This window comes from Lynx rufus, unplaced genomic scaffold (assembly GCF_022079265.1).
Source record: "Lynx rufus isolate CCGP_SWC_20201006 ecotype Redwood Valley unplaced genomic scaffold, mLynRuf1.p SCAF_10, whole genome shotgun sequence".
NCBI lineage: Eukaryota > Metazoa > Chordata > Mammalia > Carnivora > Felidae > Lynx > Lynx rufus.
The window spans coordinates 56498869-56513964 of NW_025814824.1; the positions used below are offsets into that span (position 1 = coordinate 56498869).

At 50.6% G+C, this 15096-nt stretch overlaps 2 protein-coding genes across 3 annotated transcripts; one reads left to right on the top strand and one right to left on the bottom strand.

The window, feature by feature from the left end:
* Positions 1-325: 325 nt before the first annotated feature.
* Positions 326-3988, bottom strand: SIGMAR1 (sigma non-opioid intracellular receptor 1). The gene is made up of 5 exons (XM_047098636.1): positions 3879-3988; positions 3416-3579; positions 3071-3271; positions 2845-2937; positions 326-2028 (listed from the first exon to the last, which is right to left on the bottom strand). Exons 2-5 carry the CDS (start codon positions 3564-3566, stop codon positions 1802-1804), a joined length of 672 nt encoding a protein of 223 aa, XP_046954592.1. The 5' UTR covers positions 3567-3579; positions 3879-3988; the 3' UTR covers positions 326-1801.
* A 4970-nt stretch (positions 3989-8958) lies between these two features.
* GALT (galactose-1-phosphate uridylyltransferase) lies at positions 8959-12262 on the top strand. Of its 2 annotated transcripts, none has more exons than XM_047065758.1 (11): positions 8959-9061; positions 9366-9535; positions 9766-9841; positions 9928-9976; positions 10097-10226; positions 10380-10436; positions 10595-10717; positions 10996-11128; positions 11232-11315; positions 11634-11788; positions 12084-12262. In XM_047065758.1, the coding sequence occupies exons 1-11, from the start codon at positions 8980-8982 to the stop codon at positions 12162-12164; spliced, it is 1140 nt and encodes a 379-aa protein (XP_046921714.1). In that variant the 5' UTR covers positions 8959-8979; the 3' UTR covers positions 12165-12262. The 2 variants fall into 2 exon arrangements, with proteins under 2 accessions (XP_046921714.1, XP_046921724.1); XM_047065768.1 differs by lacking the exon at positions 8959-9061 and adding an exon at positions 9074-9205.
* The last annotated feature ends 2834 nt before the right edge of the window (positions 12263-15096 follow it).

Sequence of the window (15096 nt, forward strand, 5' to 3'; positions counted from 1 at the left end):
GAAATCCTTGGAGGTTTGGCTTTGCATTGTTGTCAATGAGGCCTCGGCCAAATTCTGTCATGGCCAACATGATGGTGTGAATGGGGTGTTGGAATGGTCATCTTGCCTGGGCCTCACATTCACTCAGAGTAAGAAATTTATAAACTTAAAAACAATTTTTTTTAACGTTTATTTATTTTCGAGACAATGCAAGAGACAGAGTGCAAGCAACGGAGGGGCAGACAGGGGGAAACACAGAATCCGAAGCAGAATCTAGGTTCTGGGCGATCAGCCCAGAGCCTGATGTGGGGCTTGAACTCACGAACTGTGAGATCGTGACCTGAGCTGAAGTCAGACACTCAACCCTCAACTGACTGAGCCACTCAGGCACCCCAGAAATTTATAAACTTTTGATGTTGTTTCCAAATGGCCATACATGTAGTCTTCTGTATTTCGTTCACTAGAAATTTGAGTTTTTAGAATCTACAATTTTTATAACCATGTTCCTTCCACTTTTGATATATCAGGAGGCCTAAGAAGTGAGAGTGGCCTGGATCTTACTCAACCTCAGAGAAGGTGAGGTAGGTGAGGTGTCAAGGCGCAAAATTTAAGAAGGCAAATGCAGAGTCCCTGGGACGAGTGTACCTTACACACCTCTTTTGCCTCACCCACCTCAGACACCACCAGGGGGTATGTCTGCTCTCTACCCCTGGGGGCCTCTACAAGTCAGGTGTCCTGGAGAAGTTAAGACTTTCTACTCTGGGTGGGGGTGGACAGGATATACTGGAAAGACAAAAATGATTATCGTGCCTCCATACCCAAAAGTGGGTATACACTGCCACCCCGTGGCCACCCAGGATCGGACTCCAGGACTATTTTCAGAATGGCACCAGCAGAAGGCAAGACCAAGACACACACCATTTTACCCACCCCTGCATTTCTTCAAGTTGGCAGGTTTTCCTGCTGTTCAGACACACAAAGAAATGACTGTTCAACAAGTCTTTATTAACAGAGACAGGTGGACAGACATCAAGGGCAGTATGTGGAAGCTGTGATGAGGGTGTATGTGTGCAGAAAAGGCCTTTGTAGGCCAGGGATGGCCCCCTGGACCTAGGCTAACTTCTCTAGGTCCTCTGCCCAGCAGTGGGCCCTGAGCTGAGGCCAGCCTCCCCCAATCACACTCCTAAGGGACGAATGGGGGAAAGGCATGGGGTCTTTCAGGATAGAAGGACCCTGACCTCAGCATTCTCCATTCTTACGGTTCTCCCAGCTGACTTAGTTGCTAAGAGTGGGGACAGGCCATGAGAGCACTTGCATAGTAAGGGGAACAGAATGAGGTAAGGCATATGGTGAGGATGGGGAGATGAGGGGGGCCTCCACAGGCAACCCTTCATCTCCCTCCCACCTCAGCTGCTGTTGGGTTGAAGGGTCAGGCCCAGACAGAGTATAATACCTACACCCATCACCAACTCCAGAGCCTTGACTGGTGGCAGGAAAGCTCTGGAAAAGGCTTGAGTTAGTGATTCAAGCTTGTGGTATGTCTGAATATGACTGGCCCCCTTGGTACATGTGGGGTTCCCTCTCTGGATGGTTGTGAACGTATGATGCTGCCGTACACATGGGATTGTATCTGCATGTATGTCCCATATGTTCCCACGAGTCTCTGTATTTGGTTACATAAGCATGTGTGTCCCTGCTCGTACATCAGGAACTTAGTAGTTGCATGTTGTGTCCCTGTCTTTTCACATGGGCTCCAGAAAGTGGATGTATGCAGGCCTGCCTGCTCCTGTCCATCCACAGGTCCTCGTTCAGGCCTGGCTGGTCAGGGGTCCTGGCCAAAGAGGTAGGTGGTGAGCTCAAGCCGGAGGCCCCGGGCATAGGCGCGAAGAGTATAGAAGAGCGTGAGGAAGTCCTGGGTGCTGAAGATTGTGTCAGCCAGCGCGAAGGCCAAGGTAGATGGGATGACACCCCGACCATACTCCACCATCCATGTATTTGGCCCCCATTCCACAGCTGTTGCCTCACCAGGCCCGTGGACCACGGTCTCCCCTAGAGGACAGGAAGCACCCACATAAGGAGCCTAGCCCTTCCGTTGCTGCCACCTCCCTAGCCCGTGGGCTGTCTAGGGGCAAGAAACAGAGCAGGAGCATCAGGAAAGGAAAAAGCCTTACCTCACTGGCCTGGTCGCCCATCTGGAAGAGTAAGAAGCCAAGATGGCCACTCCTAAGTTTTCCTCTGTGGCATCACCTGGCTCATGTCCTCTTTGGGGGTAAGCCAAGGAGGGCCACCTCACATGGCCAGGGGCCACTGTATGGGAGTCCTGGAAGTCTGCATTCCCAAGCCTCACTCATGTCAGGCAGAAATTTAGCTAAACTTGGGCTGGGCCTGTTAGATAGGGAGGGGTGGTTATAAGACTTGTGTGGCTGTCTGAGAAATGTTCAATTATAATGCCTGTCATGCCTGTAACTTATCAATCTGAAACTTATGTGGAAATCCATAGCTCTACTTTTTATGTAAAAAAATGTTTCACTATAGAAAAAATGAAGACAACTGTCTGTCTTGTCTTTGGGGGTATGACAGCATATCTGATTACCCAACTGTCTCTCCAACAACTGCTGGAATATTGGATGAATAAAACAGTGTCTTGGTATATAAAAATCGGACGTGGTTAACAGGAAGTGGTTAAGTTTTGTTTCCTTTTGACAGAAGAAGTCCTTGGACAGGGGCCCTTGGACCTGCTTCAACCAATAATGACCTGTGGCTTATCTGAAGGGTAAGGGAACCGAGGGGAGAGCCCCCAACATACCCCCTTTCCATGCCATGACCCTCCTCCAATTATGGGCACCCCAGAATGAAGGGACCCACCTGGGTAGAAGACCTCACTTTTGGTAGTGCCCTCTCTCCACTGGTGGAAGGTGCCAGAGATGATGGTGTCAGAAATCTCAGCCCAGTAGCGCCCTGAGGGACAATCAGATGGACACCGAATATCAGGGTATCAGCACCAATATATGTCTTGACCAAACATCAGAAAGGAGGGCATGGACCCTTGTACAGCCCCAGCCTCCCAGTTCGGCCCGCTGCCAGCACTGACCCGAGTGGCCGCCAGAGCCCAGGGCGGTGCCGAAGAGCAGCACGTACTCGGACAGCGAGGCGTGCAGAAGGCACATGGCGCCCATCCAGCCGCCCGCGTTCACAAACACCCACTGCAGCTCCTCGTCGGGCAGCACGTGGCCTGGGTGCAGCCGCCGTAATTCCACGATCAGCCGAGAGAACGCCAGCTCGTGGTCCAACCCTGGCGGAGGCAGAGGAACAACAGAATCTAAGCTAGAATCACTCGGAACTCGGGAAAGACGTCTCTGAAACTCCCAACTAAGCTCGGGCCTCCCCAGACCCCTGCCCTCCACCCGTTCGCTCCCCCGGTGACCCGTCGGCTCACCCGCATACTGCCGGGCCAGCTGCGCGATCTCTTCGTGCTGGAAGACGAAGCTTTGCGTGCCCAGCCAGAGCCAGACCACCTGGGCCAGCACAGCAGCGGCAGCCAGGAGCAGCGCGGCCCACACCCACCGCCGGCCCACGGCCCACTGCATCCCGGCAGGCGTCCTAGCAGGGAGAAGTGAAGGAACAAACCGGGGCCTGGAGCTTTGACTTTTACAGCCTCAAAACCTGCGGCGCGCAGTTCACAACCGTACCCCCGCCACAGTCGTGGTACGGCTCGCCCTGGCCAATCAGAACAGTCCGAGCACCCGGGCACCACCCCTTGGGTTGAACCATTTCCTCGCGGGGAGTGTGGAGCGCCGAGGAGTGGGGTGGAGCTGCGCGCGTGACGCGATGGGACGCGGCTAAACCCTCCTAGCTGTCAGTGTTAGGGCCTAAGAGCAAGGTCTTTCCGAGTTCCTTACCGCGTGTGGGTGGTGGTCGGGGTAGGTAGCGGTGACAAGCAGAGTGGATTGGCCCCCTTCTCAAATTTGCAGCAGGCGATCGACTTGTGATTGTGATCTTTGCTAGCACAAAAAGTGGGAGGAGGCGCTTCTACCTAGGAAAAGTACGGAAGGCTTTCTGGAGGCGGTGACGCCTCTAAATGGTGTTTAGAAAAATGGGGAGGGGCATTCAGCGAATGAGACGTACTCTAAGAACAAAAGCACTATGAAGAGACAGCAAGGAGTCTTTTGGGGCCTTTTGGGGCCTACGATTCATTCTTTGTTTTGGAGCACAAAATGTGAGAGAAGAGCATTGTACACCAACAGGGTTATGGGGAGGGAATGATAAAGGAAGAGAAGCAAAAGAGAAAAGCGGCAGCAGGGTGCAGTGATTAAGAAAGAAACGCTGGAACTGGATTGGTTGTTAAAAGACTGGCTCCTGCCAACCTACCAGTTGTGTGATCTTGGGTAAGCTACTTAAGCCCTGTGACTCGGTTTTCTCATCTGGAAAGTGGGATGAATAAAAGTGTCTACCTCATAGTACATACCTTAATTGTGATGAAGGTTAAATGAGTTAATATTTATAAAGCAATTAGTGCCTGGCAAGTGGTGTCATATGTGTTAGTTACATAAATAAAACACAAAGGAGAAAAGAACTAGAAGGATACAGTATCACACATGATAGTGATGGAATGAAGGGTCAACACAGTCAAATGTAATTAAGAGGTCTGATAAAATGATGGGAAATGGTCATTAGGTTTCTCAGTAAGGGCATGCAACAGAGATGATGCTATACAAATCTATTTCTTTTTGCTCTTGGGCAGCCATATTACATTCCACAGTATACTCTGTAGCAGATGAAGCCATATGATTGTGTTCTGGCCAATGAAGTATAGGCAGGAATGAGGTATGCCACTTCCAGGTCTGGCTCCCAACATCCTCTGAAATTCTTTACATTCTTACTCTTCCCCCATCTAATATCTTAGTAATAGAGAATTAAGTAGTGGAGAATTCTGAATGCTGCTTCGCCTTTCCCCCCACAATACACTTGCTAAGCCACTGAGTTTGCCGGGGGGGGGGGGGGGGGGGGGGGAAGGGTGTTGTTTGCTACAGTAACTAAGTTTACTTAACCTATTACAGGCTGCTAGACATATTACAGTGTATCATGTAGGTAAGAGTAGAGGCTGGGAAGCTGGACTATTTTCTGAGAAACTTGGCCAAGAAGGGAAAGATAAAGAAGGGATTATCTAGAGGGGAATGCATGGTGGAGGGAACATGTTTTTGTATTGGCTCTGGCTTCTGTGATGCTTCTGAGCTGACCATCCTCTTAAGAACCTTGAGACTGAGGGGCTAACCTCAAAATCTGGTCTCTGCACCCCTGTTCCAGGCAAAGCCCTCTGGGACTGTCTAGGCCTGTGGCTTCCTTGGTCTTTCACAAGGATAGCACACAATGCTTTAAAAAAAATGGTCACAGCCATATTCTCCAGATGTTGTTAAGAAATAAAATTCAACCGAGGGGCGCCTGGGTGGCTCAGGCGGTTAAGCATCTGACTTCAGCTCAGGTCATGATCTCACAGTCTGTGAGTTTGAGTCCTGCATCCAGCCCTGTGCTGACAGCTCACAGCTCGGATTCTGTGTCTCCCACTCTCTCTGCCCCTTCCCTGCTTGCATTCTGTCTCTCTCAAAAATAAATAAGCATTAAAAATTAAAAAATAAAATAAAATTCAACCAAGTAAATTTGAAGATATAATTGGCCTTATTAAACAATTCATGAATCAGGCAGCATCCCATCTAGCAAGTAGAAAGGACCTCCAAGCAAGAGATACACAAAATGTAAGATTTTTATAGGAAGAAATCTGGAAAAAAAAGTTTTTAGCAAAAAAAAAGGACTGTTCCAGGCAAGTTTCTTTTCTGTTAGGGGGAAGAGCAGGGGATCTTACCATACAGATTACCTTATCTTCCTCTGGGGGAAGGAAAGGGCCCCATTGGTGCTAATTAGAAAATTCCTGACTGACCAGTTAAGACTACATCTCTGGGAAGGTTGAAACTGATGGGGTTTTATAGTGATGAGGGTTTGGAGCTGACAGCCAAGAGAGAATTTTCTTGAGACGTCTTTGGTGCAAAAACGGTGATTTTATTAAAGCACAGGAACAAGACTTGTGGGCAGAAAGAGCTGCACTGGGGTTGTGCAGAGTGACTGGTTACCTACTATGGAGTTGAGGGAGGTAAAGGCAAAAGGGAGACCTACAGGAGGACTTTGATATGCTAAAGAAGACTTATACAAAAGATGCCTGCGACCTTGCTATTGCCAAGCTAAGGTTGTTTTCCCTCTAGTAAGGCATTAACATTAAAACAGTAGGAGGTTCCTGGAGAAAAGTTACACTCTATTTTTACCTCAAGTATTTGTCAATGGGCTGAAGGTTATGAAGAAATTTAATTTTACCCGCCATTTCCTTCTTCCCTTTGTACCCCGTATCACCATGGAGGGGAGGGTGATACTAGGCGTTCCAGGAAACTGGGTCTGTAGGTTTCTGGAGATTAGGCTATTGATAAGATTGCCTTTTTCTTGTAATTTACTAAGATATTTGTAAACCGATGGAGACTCATGTCCTGTATGACTGTGATATCTGTTAGTTGGCCATTTGTTTTCTTTCCTTTCCTTTGCTCTTGGGCAGCCCAGGAATGCCTGAGGAATATCACACATATCCTACCTGGTGTGTGTGTGTGTACACGCTTTGCCCTCAGCTTGCCTTTTGCTCCCTCATCAACACCACAATTAGTTTAGGCATTAAGCCCCAGTTTGGAGACTCCACTTAAGTGATGCCGGTTTGGGCCTGTGGTTTTCTTTTTAACAATGTTGCAGAAGAGATCACTCCTCTGGGATTTTGTAGGCAGAGAGCTCCATAGGCCCCATCTCACCCATTTTACTCTTCCCCCAAAAAGTGATCTTGGGGAGACAGAGGGGAGGTTTGGAAATGTTCCTGAAGAGATGTTTCTGAAAGGGATTAGGAATTAGTTGGTATGATCCAACAAGTGGCACCAAAGCATTGGTGTTCTTGGAAAAATAGAGCTGCCTCCAAAATCCAGTGACCCCAACAACAAAGATAGCTGAGAGAGAAAGGAAAGCAAATCTTGTATCCCAGCTCCACCCCCAAGGATGAAAAGCCAGTGGTAGTGTAAAATCCTGGTTTCTCAGTTCCCTGCTCCCTGCCCCCTACCTAGTGGCCTCTTCAGATTCCAGTCTGAGGACCTAGGGCAGAGATTAGGTAAATGAACTGTGACCCAGTTTTTGCATTTGAGCTGCAAAACACCTGGGTTGACCTGGCCTGGGTTGGGGGAAGGGGCCCTCCTGCTACTGCCAAGCTCTGTCCTGAGTCTCACTGAAATCTCAGAGCCATTTTAGAGCAGTGAGAAGAATCTGGAAATTGGGTTCAAATTTTAGCTTGGCCAGTCATCCTCTGGGTGAACTTGAAGCTTCTGTTCCTCACTGTGGAATGAGGAGGAGGTTCAAACAATATTTAGACATCTCTCTAAAATTGCTAGGGGAGAGGGCACCTGGGTAACTCGGTTGAGTGTCCAACTTCGACTCAGGTCATGATCTCACAGTTTGTGAGTTCAAGCCCCATATCAGGCTTGCTGCTGTTAGCATAGAAGCCCACTTCAGATACTCTGTCCTCCTCTCTCTGTCCCTCCCCCACGTCCCCGCGTGCGTTCTCTTAAAAATAAATAAAACATTAAAAAAAAAAGTGCTAGGGGAAGGGCATTGGGTGGCTCAGTCAGTTGAACTTCTGATTCTTGATTTCGGCTCAGGTCATGATCTCAGGAGTTGGTGAGATCGAGCCCTGCATCAAGATTGAGTCCTGCTCTGCCCTATCATTGTGGGGGCCTGCTTCGGATAGTCTCTCTCTCTCTCTCTACCCCACCCCCCACCCTTACCCTGCTTGTGCTCTCTCTCTAAAAGAATAAACATTAAAAAAAAAAAGAGTCTACAACTCTTTTAATGTTTATTTATTTTTGAGAGAGAGAGAGATACAGAGCACAAGTAGGGGAGGGGCAGAGTCGGATGTTTAACCGATTGAGCCACCCAGGCACCCCAAGAAGAGTTTACAACTCTTGATCTCGGGGTCATGAGTTTGAGCCCCACGTTTGGTGTAGTAATTACTTAAAATAAAATCTTAAAATAATAAATCAATGTGCCAGCAGAGGGATTGGTTTGAATTTTATCCTAGTATTAGCCAATTGGTTTGATCCAAGGAAACATTGGGAGAAGGGAAAGGGGTATGTAAAGGAAACACCCCTGATCCCACCTAGATGGTGGCTGGAGCTACTGACAGTCAAGCCCTCTCCCCACTTTCAGGTTTCTTGTAGCCCTCTCACACTGCCCACTTCTTGTGCTTTAGGCATGAGCATATAAGAGAGAGAATATGGTTACTTAGCCTTTTTTTCCCCCAAACCTGTTCTCCTGCCTGGAGGGGATGGGGTATGATTTTGGTAAAGTATTTACTCCTCCATGTAACAGCTGAGGCCAGGGGTACAGCGGAAGCAGATCAATCCCACCCTCACCGCCATGCTAGTTTGCCTCTTCTACACCATAGGCATTGAGCAAGTAAGTGAGGTGATTGTGGATCCAGGGTTATATCCTTACTTGGCCGTAGAACTTAAGCCGCGGGAAGGCCGAGGCCATGCCTGACTTGTGTAGGGGATCCCTTTGTCCAAGTGGAGCCTAGGTGCCTGGCACACAGTAAATATTCATAGATATTCAGTAAATATTTGCTAAACAAATGACCTCGAATAGAGCAAAGAAATCTAAGCACCTTGGAGCTGAGGAATCTGCCATAAGCAGCTTTTACAGAGATTCTTCTAGGGTAGTAACTTAGCCCTGGGGTGTACGGGGAGGACCAAAGTCACCCCCCCAAAATACCAGGCTTTCCAGAGTCCCGCCCGCGGTTGAGCGGGCGGTCCCTTACGCAGTCACGTGCAGGTATATGGCCAATCACCGGGGGAGAGGCGGGGCATACCCAGAGGGTGGGAAGAGTCCGCGCTGCTGACTTTTCAGACGAATTCCACACCCGCAAGTGGTCTGATGTCGCGCAGCGGATCAGTTCCTGAGCAGCGCCAGCAGGCGTCGGAGGCGGACGCCACGGCCACAGCCTTCCGGGCGAGCGGTAACCGCAGGGCTTCTGGGACTCGCTGGGACGCGGAACCGAGCCCTCCCTTTCCTTAGGAAGTTATCGTCCCTACCCCCAGGTCCGCGCGCCCACCCGGGCAGGCCTGCGAGACGAAGGGACACGCCTGAGTTGGGGCCGCAGGTTAATTGGAGCTGGAAAAGCTCAAGCCCCGGCCTTTAGCTCCTTCCTGAACGGGACAGGGCCAAGAGGGTGCTTCCGAACTTGGGCCTGCTAGTGAGTGAGACCTAGGACAGAGGTGGTCTGAGAGTTTGGCTGACTGATCGTGCCTCTCTGTCCCCAGAACATCAGCATATCCGCTATAACCCACTACAAGATGAGTGGGTGCTGGTGTCAGCTCACCGCATGAAGCGGCCCTGGCAGGGGCAAGTAGAGCCCCCGCTCTTGAAGACAGTTCCCCGCCATGACCCCCACAACCCTCTGTGTCCCGGGGCCACACGGGCCAATGGAGAGGTAAGACTTTAGAACCTACATGTGCAGCTGGGCCAGGAGTAGTAGCTTCCCCTTAGAGCTGCCCCTCACCCACAAGGAAGTGGACCTCCTTCTGGGTCATGTCGCACCAAGTCTTTCTGATCCCACAGCAGGCCTTCCACACTCCCTTGTAACCTGTCCAGTCCCTGAAGCCTGCCAGATGACAGGTGGGTATGAAGCAGCAAATGCTTCTAGCCCATTCTTGTCAGTAGGTGAATCCCTACTATGACGGCACCTTCCTGTTTGACAACGACTTCCCAGCTCTGCAGCCTGATGCCCCCAGTCCAGGTAACCTGGCTCTAGATGCTGTTGGAAAGAGAGGCTGGACCTCTTGTGGGACTTCTGCTGCAGAGAGTGATACCCCTCTTTCTCAGGACCCAGTGATCATCCCCTTTTCCAAGCAGAGGCTGCTCGAGGAGTTTGGTAACTATGGATTTCCTCACTTACCTTCAACCCAGGGCTTGGACTGAGCACGGGAATTGGACCCTGCCCCTAGCACAGCCAAGCCCTATATCTGTCATCTCTCCCTCCATCACCACCTAGTAAGGTCATGTGCTTCCACCCCTGGTCGGATGTAACGCTGCCACTCATGTCAGTCCCTGAGATCCGCACTGTCGTCGATGCCTGGGCCTCAGTGACAGAGGAGCTGGGTGCCCAGTACCCTTGGGTGCAGGTCTGTGAGGTCGCACCTTTCCCCAAATGGGCAGAGAGGGGGTGGTGCAGCTTTCGTTCTGGGAAGTGGTATTCCTGTTTTCACAGGGTGTGGTCTGGAGGGGCTGATTTGGTGTCTCTTTGGCTACTAAAGCTCCCTACCCCTATTTGATAGATCTTTGAAAACAAAGGGGCCATGATGGGCTGTTCCAACCCCCACCCCCACTGTCAGGTAAGTAAATGAGTCAGGGGCTCCAGGGGATTTCTGGGGTGAGTCCAAGACAGTCCTGTGGGGAAGGGAACTAGAGGGACAGAGTAAGTATGCTTGTAATGTGGAGGCTTGGGGGTGAAGGATCTATCTGCCTATTCTCTCCTCCTGCCCCTTGATAGGTGTGGGCCAGTAGTTTCCTGCCAGATATTGCCCAGCGTGAGGAGCGATCTCAGAGGGCCTATCAAAGTCAGCATGGAGAGCCCCTGCTAATGGAGTATGGCCACCAGGAGCTGCTCAGAAGGGTAGGAGAAAGCCAGACCCTGTTTCCCCAAGGAGCCCCTAACCTCACCCCAAAAGAGAAAGGTGTGTGAAGGATGATAGAAGGAAAATAGCAGAGAGGCTTGATGGGAAGCCACAGCAGTAATCTAAAGGAAAGATGATGGTGGGTTAGATTAGAATGGTAGTGGTGGAGGTGGTAAGAAGCCATTAGATTCTGGGTATATTTTTTCTTCTCCTGCCTATCTGCTGACAACCCCCACCCCTCCACCTTGATGACTTCATTTCCAATTGGTCTGGCCAGGAACGTCTGGTCTTAACCAGTGAGCACTGGTTAGTATTGGTCCCCTTTTGGGCAGTGTGGCCCTTCCAGACACTGCTGCTGCCCCGTAGGCATGTGCGGCGTCTGCCTGAGCTGACCCCTGCTGAGCGTGATGGTGAGTGTCCCAACTGGGACCCTGGGGCCAGGCACTGGGTACAGATGGCTCTGGTAGGGCCAGCATCTGCGCCTCAGGCTGAGAGTCAGACTCTTGATTCCAGATCTAGCCTCCATCATGAAGAAGCTCTTAACCAAGTATGACAACCTATTTGAGACATCCTTTCCCTACTCCATGGGCTGGCACGGTAAGGCTTTTTGAGCCCCACCCATGTCTAGCCCCAACACCATTTCTGAGGTCCTGAGACCTAGCTCAGTGGACTGCAACCCCCAGCGGGCTTTGAAATACTTGCTGAGGGAAGTGTCCAGAGCAGGGATGCTGGGACTGAAGGTGGAACTGCAAACTTGGTGCAACTATGTCTCCCAGTGTTTTCCAATGTCTGGCCTACTCACTGGCAGGGAATGCTGGGAGATGTAGTTTTCATGTACCTAGCCTGGTTTGGGTATCGGGGCTAGTCTATAGAACTAAAAAATGGCCCTCCCCAATTATCTCTTTTTCCTGTCAGGTGCTCCCACAGGATCAGAGGCTGGAGCCAATTGGGACCATTGGCAGTTGCATGCTCATTACTACCCTCCACTCCTGCGCTCTGCCACCATCCGGAAATTCATGGTTGGCTATGAAATGCTTGCCCAGGCACAGAGGGACCTCACCCCTGAGCAGGTCAGGTTTCAGAGCACCCTGGTTCCTTGGGTTCCCTTTTCTCTCCCATTTCCCCAAAGGAGCCCAGTGATCATGACCCTGAGAACCTATATAACATAGGCATTCCTGAGGACTCAGGAGCTGCTCAGCTCTAGCCTCTGGTTATTCTGGCAGTCCTTATCCTCAGCCTTCTGGTCCTACAAGCCTTCCCTCCGCTGTCTTCTAGGCACTCATTACCACTGTTCTACTCATACCACTTCATACCACCATTCTGGGCAGCCCTTATCCTCCCTCATTTCCCTCTGTTCCCTTTCAGGCTGCAGAGAGACTAAGGATGCTTCCTGAGGTTCATTACTGCTTGGGGCAGAAGGACAGGGAGACAGCAACCATCGCCTGACCACGCTGACCACAGGGCCTTCTGCTTGAGGGATCCAGGGCCTAGGGTTTGGGAAGATGTGGGATCAATAAAACTAAACTGTGTTTCTCAAACTTTAATCACATAGTCTAATGCCAGAGGATTATGAACTATAACCCTTGGGGATCTGGGTTAAAGGCACAGTGCCAGCCACAACTTTCCTTTGTCTACAGATGTGCAAAAACTTAGAGTACAAATATTCCACCCCAAATCTCTGAACAAAATTAATACTTAATGTTATGTCTGGCCTATAGATTCTTTTACTCCTGGAGTAAACAAAGGCATCACAGTTTAAGAAACTTTTAAAATCTTGTGTTCTTGTCTGTGGCTAAGGGTTTGGGAAAGCCAAAGCACCCTTTACTGCCACCCCTAGGGTGTCAGCTCATCAAGCCTGGGCCTGAGGGTTTGGTGGGGAGCTGGTGAGCAAGATCCTGGTACCGGTGGTCAGTGGCCAGACACTGGGCTGCTGGCCAGAACCTTAGCTTTGTGAGAGACTGCAGCTTGGCTCTGCTCCAGCCCACAGGGGCTGAAGGGGCGGGTAGGGAGTGTACATGGCTTTGTGTCCTTCTCTAGACTCTCACGTGCAGTATATATGTGCAGACTCTGCACACTTGTGTTCCCCATATGCCCCAGTCATTGCAGGGGAAGAAAGGAAAAAAACAGCTCTGGCAGGGAAGGGGCTATCAGAGTTAGGAGCCGCAGCACCTAGAAGGAGGGGGTGGTTTTTGGAGGGACCCTGGGTTCTACTCCCTCTCCTCTGGATGGTTTCCTTGGCAAGAATGTATACTGTAACAGTAACGGGGCATGCAACCCGGGAGACCTGATGCCACCTAGTATCCTCCAAACTTTTAGGTGAGGATAGGGCTTGTGAGCAATGCAAGGATGGCCAGAGGCTTTTTATCTTCATCTTCTCTCAAGGGACCTGAGTTTGGCAGGGGCTATCATGCCAAGACTAGACAGTGATGACTTGGCCCAGGAGAACCTTGGCTGCCTGCCTTCCAGTCCAGGGTTTTTTCTTGAGACCCTGAACAGGTAGGGTCTGGGACTTGGAGTCTCTGGAAGGAGCTCAGAAAGACATGGTACACATCTTCCTTGAGGTCCCAGTGACTGGGGAGTGGATGTGAACCCTGGGTGATTGGCTGGTTTCTTAAGGCATACACCTACACAAACACCGGACCCCACACTCGATTTGGCTGCCTTTTGGAATCATTTGGGAAATTTAAACTCTGATGCCAAGGCCAGTTTCCAGAGATTCGGATTTAATTGGTTTGGAGTGTGGCTTGGCAATTTTAAAACCACAGTGTTCGGCAAAGTTTCAGAACCATCGCACCACACAAGTCCTTATCTGGAGTCAGGGGTACCACAGCTCCTCCAGTCACCTGCCCAATGGCTCCTGAACCGCTGAACTTGAGGTTTTGTTTTTGGACTGATGGAAGGAAGAGGGGCCTGAAAACTTCCAGTCCTGCGGTCCCAGGACAGGACTCTAGGCAAGGACCTAGGAATCTAACTCCAGACTCCGTCTCTCTCAGTCCCGGACGGGACAGGAAGTGTCCGGCAGAGGTGGGGTGGCGGTGATTGGCAGTTGGAGGCTCCAATGGGCCCAGACCCTCCCCCTTTTCACCCTTGTCCTTCCATTGGTGCCTGGGTGGAGCCGCCCCCACTGCGGGGGCCCCGGGGCGAGAGGGAGTAGAGGCCGGGGCAGAGGGCGAGGGCGGAGGGCGCTGGCGGCGGAGGCCGCAGAAGGTGAGGCCTGGTGGGGCCGGCGGGAGTATTGGAGGAAGCCTTGCCAGGAGGGGGCGGGGCAGGGTAGTGTACGATCTGAAGGGCCTGGAGTGATTGACCGACTGTCAGTGTGTGTGTGTGTGTGTGTGTGTGTGTGTGTGTGTGTGTCTCGATGTCAGTGTGTGGACCTGTAACTGAGTGTCACTTGGTGCAACTGGCAGTTAATATGACTGCGTGTGTCAGTGTGCGTGTGGTTGAGTCTGCATGTGGCTGTGCAAGTGTGGGATTATGTGTTCTGTCAATGTGCAGTTTTTGGGTTGTGTGTTTGTGTGAGAGGGCCTGTGACCACATGGGGAATGTATTTTGGGAAGGTCTCTGTGGGATTTAAGACTGTCTGCCAGTGTGAGAGTCGGGGGCTGGGTTTGTGTGTACCATTGTGTGACTTCAGCAGTAGCAGAGCAAGAGTGAGAGTTGTACTATGTGTGTGTCCTGTGTCCTGTGTTAGACTAGAAGTGGAGCTGTGTTGTACTTGGGGACCAACTTCAATAGTCAGTGGGACTGACCTTTCTATTTTAATGTCCAGAAAAGACAGACTCACCCCAACACACTTGGCTTCCCTTCCTTTCTGTGCTCTAGAGTCCCTGTCATTGGTTTACTGCTCCTTATTTTCTGTTTCCCTCAGTTTCCTTATATGTCTTTTTCTCTCCCTACTACTGCTTTCCTAGAGCTGTCATTTTCTGTGTCTCCTCACAGTTTTGTCTCCCCTGGTATCTCTGTGTATCTGCTTTTTAGTTCTGCTTCTCATGTCCTGTGCATCTCTGTACCCCTATGCCTGACTTCCCTGTTCACCTTTGTCTTTTTGGCTACGTGGGGGCCTGGGGCAGTGATGAGATGTGGGATTTGCCATACTAAGAGCTCCCTAGAAGAGGGGACTCAAACCATGATGAAGATTTGCTTTTAGGGAGTGCTGTGACCCCATTGCAGGGGCAGAGTGCTAAGTATCTATGTATCTATGTGAGGGTATGAGTCTGAGTGACAATGAGTGTATCCATGTGACTGTGAGTGGCTGTATCTGAGAGTGTGTGTCTGAGGGTAAGTGTGGGTCTTATGTATCTGGCACCAAGGGACCAAAGGCATTTCCTGGTGCTGGGGCCCAAAGAGTGGAGGGGGAGGTGAGAAATGGCTGGAACGT

What these genes read in the sequence shown, in the direction of transcription:
- GALT (XM_047065758.1), top strand. Translation starts at nt 8,980, where the DNA reads ATGTCGCGCAGCGGATCAGTTCCTGAGCAGCGCCAGCAGGCGTCGGAG. An exon ending in CCACACGGGCCAATGGAGAG is followed by an intron (nt 9,536 to 9,765) that starts GTAAGACTTTAG and finishes TCTTGTCAGTAG; the next exon opens with GTGAATCCCTACTATGACGG. An exon ending in GACCCCTGCTGAGCGTGATG is followed by an intron (nt 11,129 to 11,231) that starts GTGAGTGTCCCA and finishes TCTTGATTCCAG; the next exon opens with ATCTAGCCTCCATCATGAAG.
- SIGMAR1 (XM_047098636.1), bottom strand. Translation starts at nt 3,566, where the DNA reads ATGCAGTGGGCCGTGGGCCGGCGGTGGGTGTGGGCCGCGCTGCTCCTG. An exon ending in GGGCTCTGGCGGCCACTCGG is followed by an intron (nt 2,938 to 3,070) that starts GTCAGTGCTGGC and finishes ATTGTCCCTCAG; the next exon opens with GGCGCTACTGGGCTGAGATT. An exon ending in AAGTGAGGTCTTCTACCCAG is followed by an intron (nt 2,029 to 2,844) that starts GTGGGTCCCTTC and finishes CCTGTCCTCTAG; the next exon opens with GGGAGACCGTGGTCCACGGG.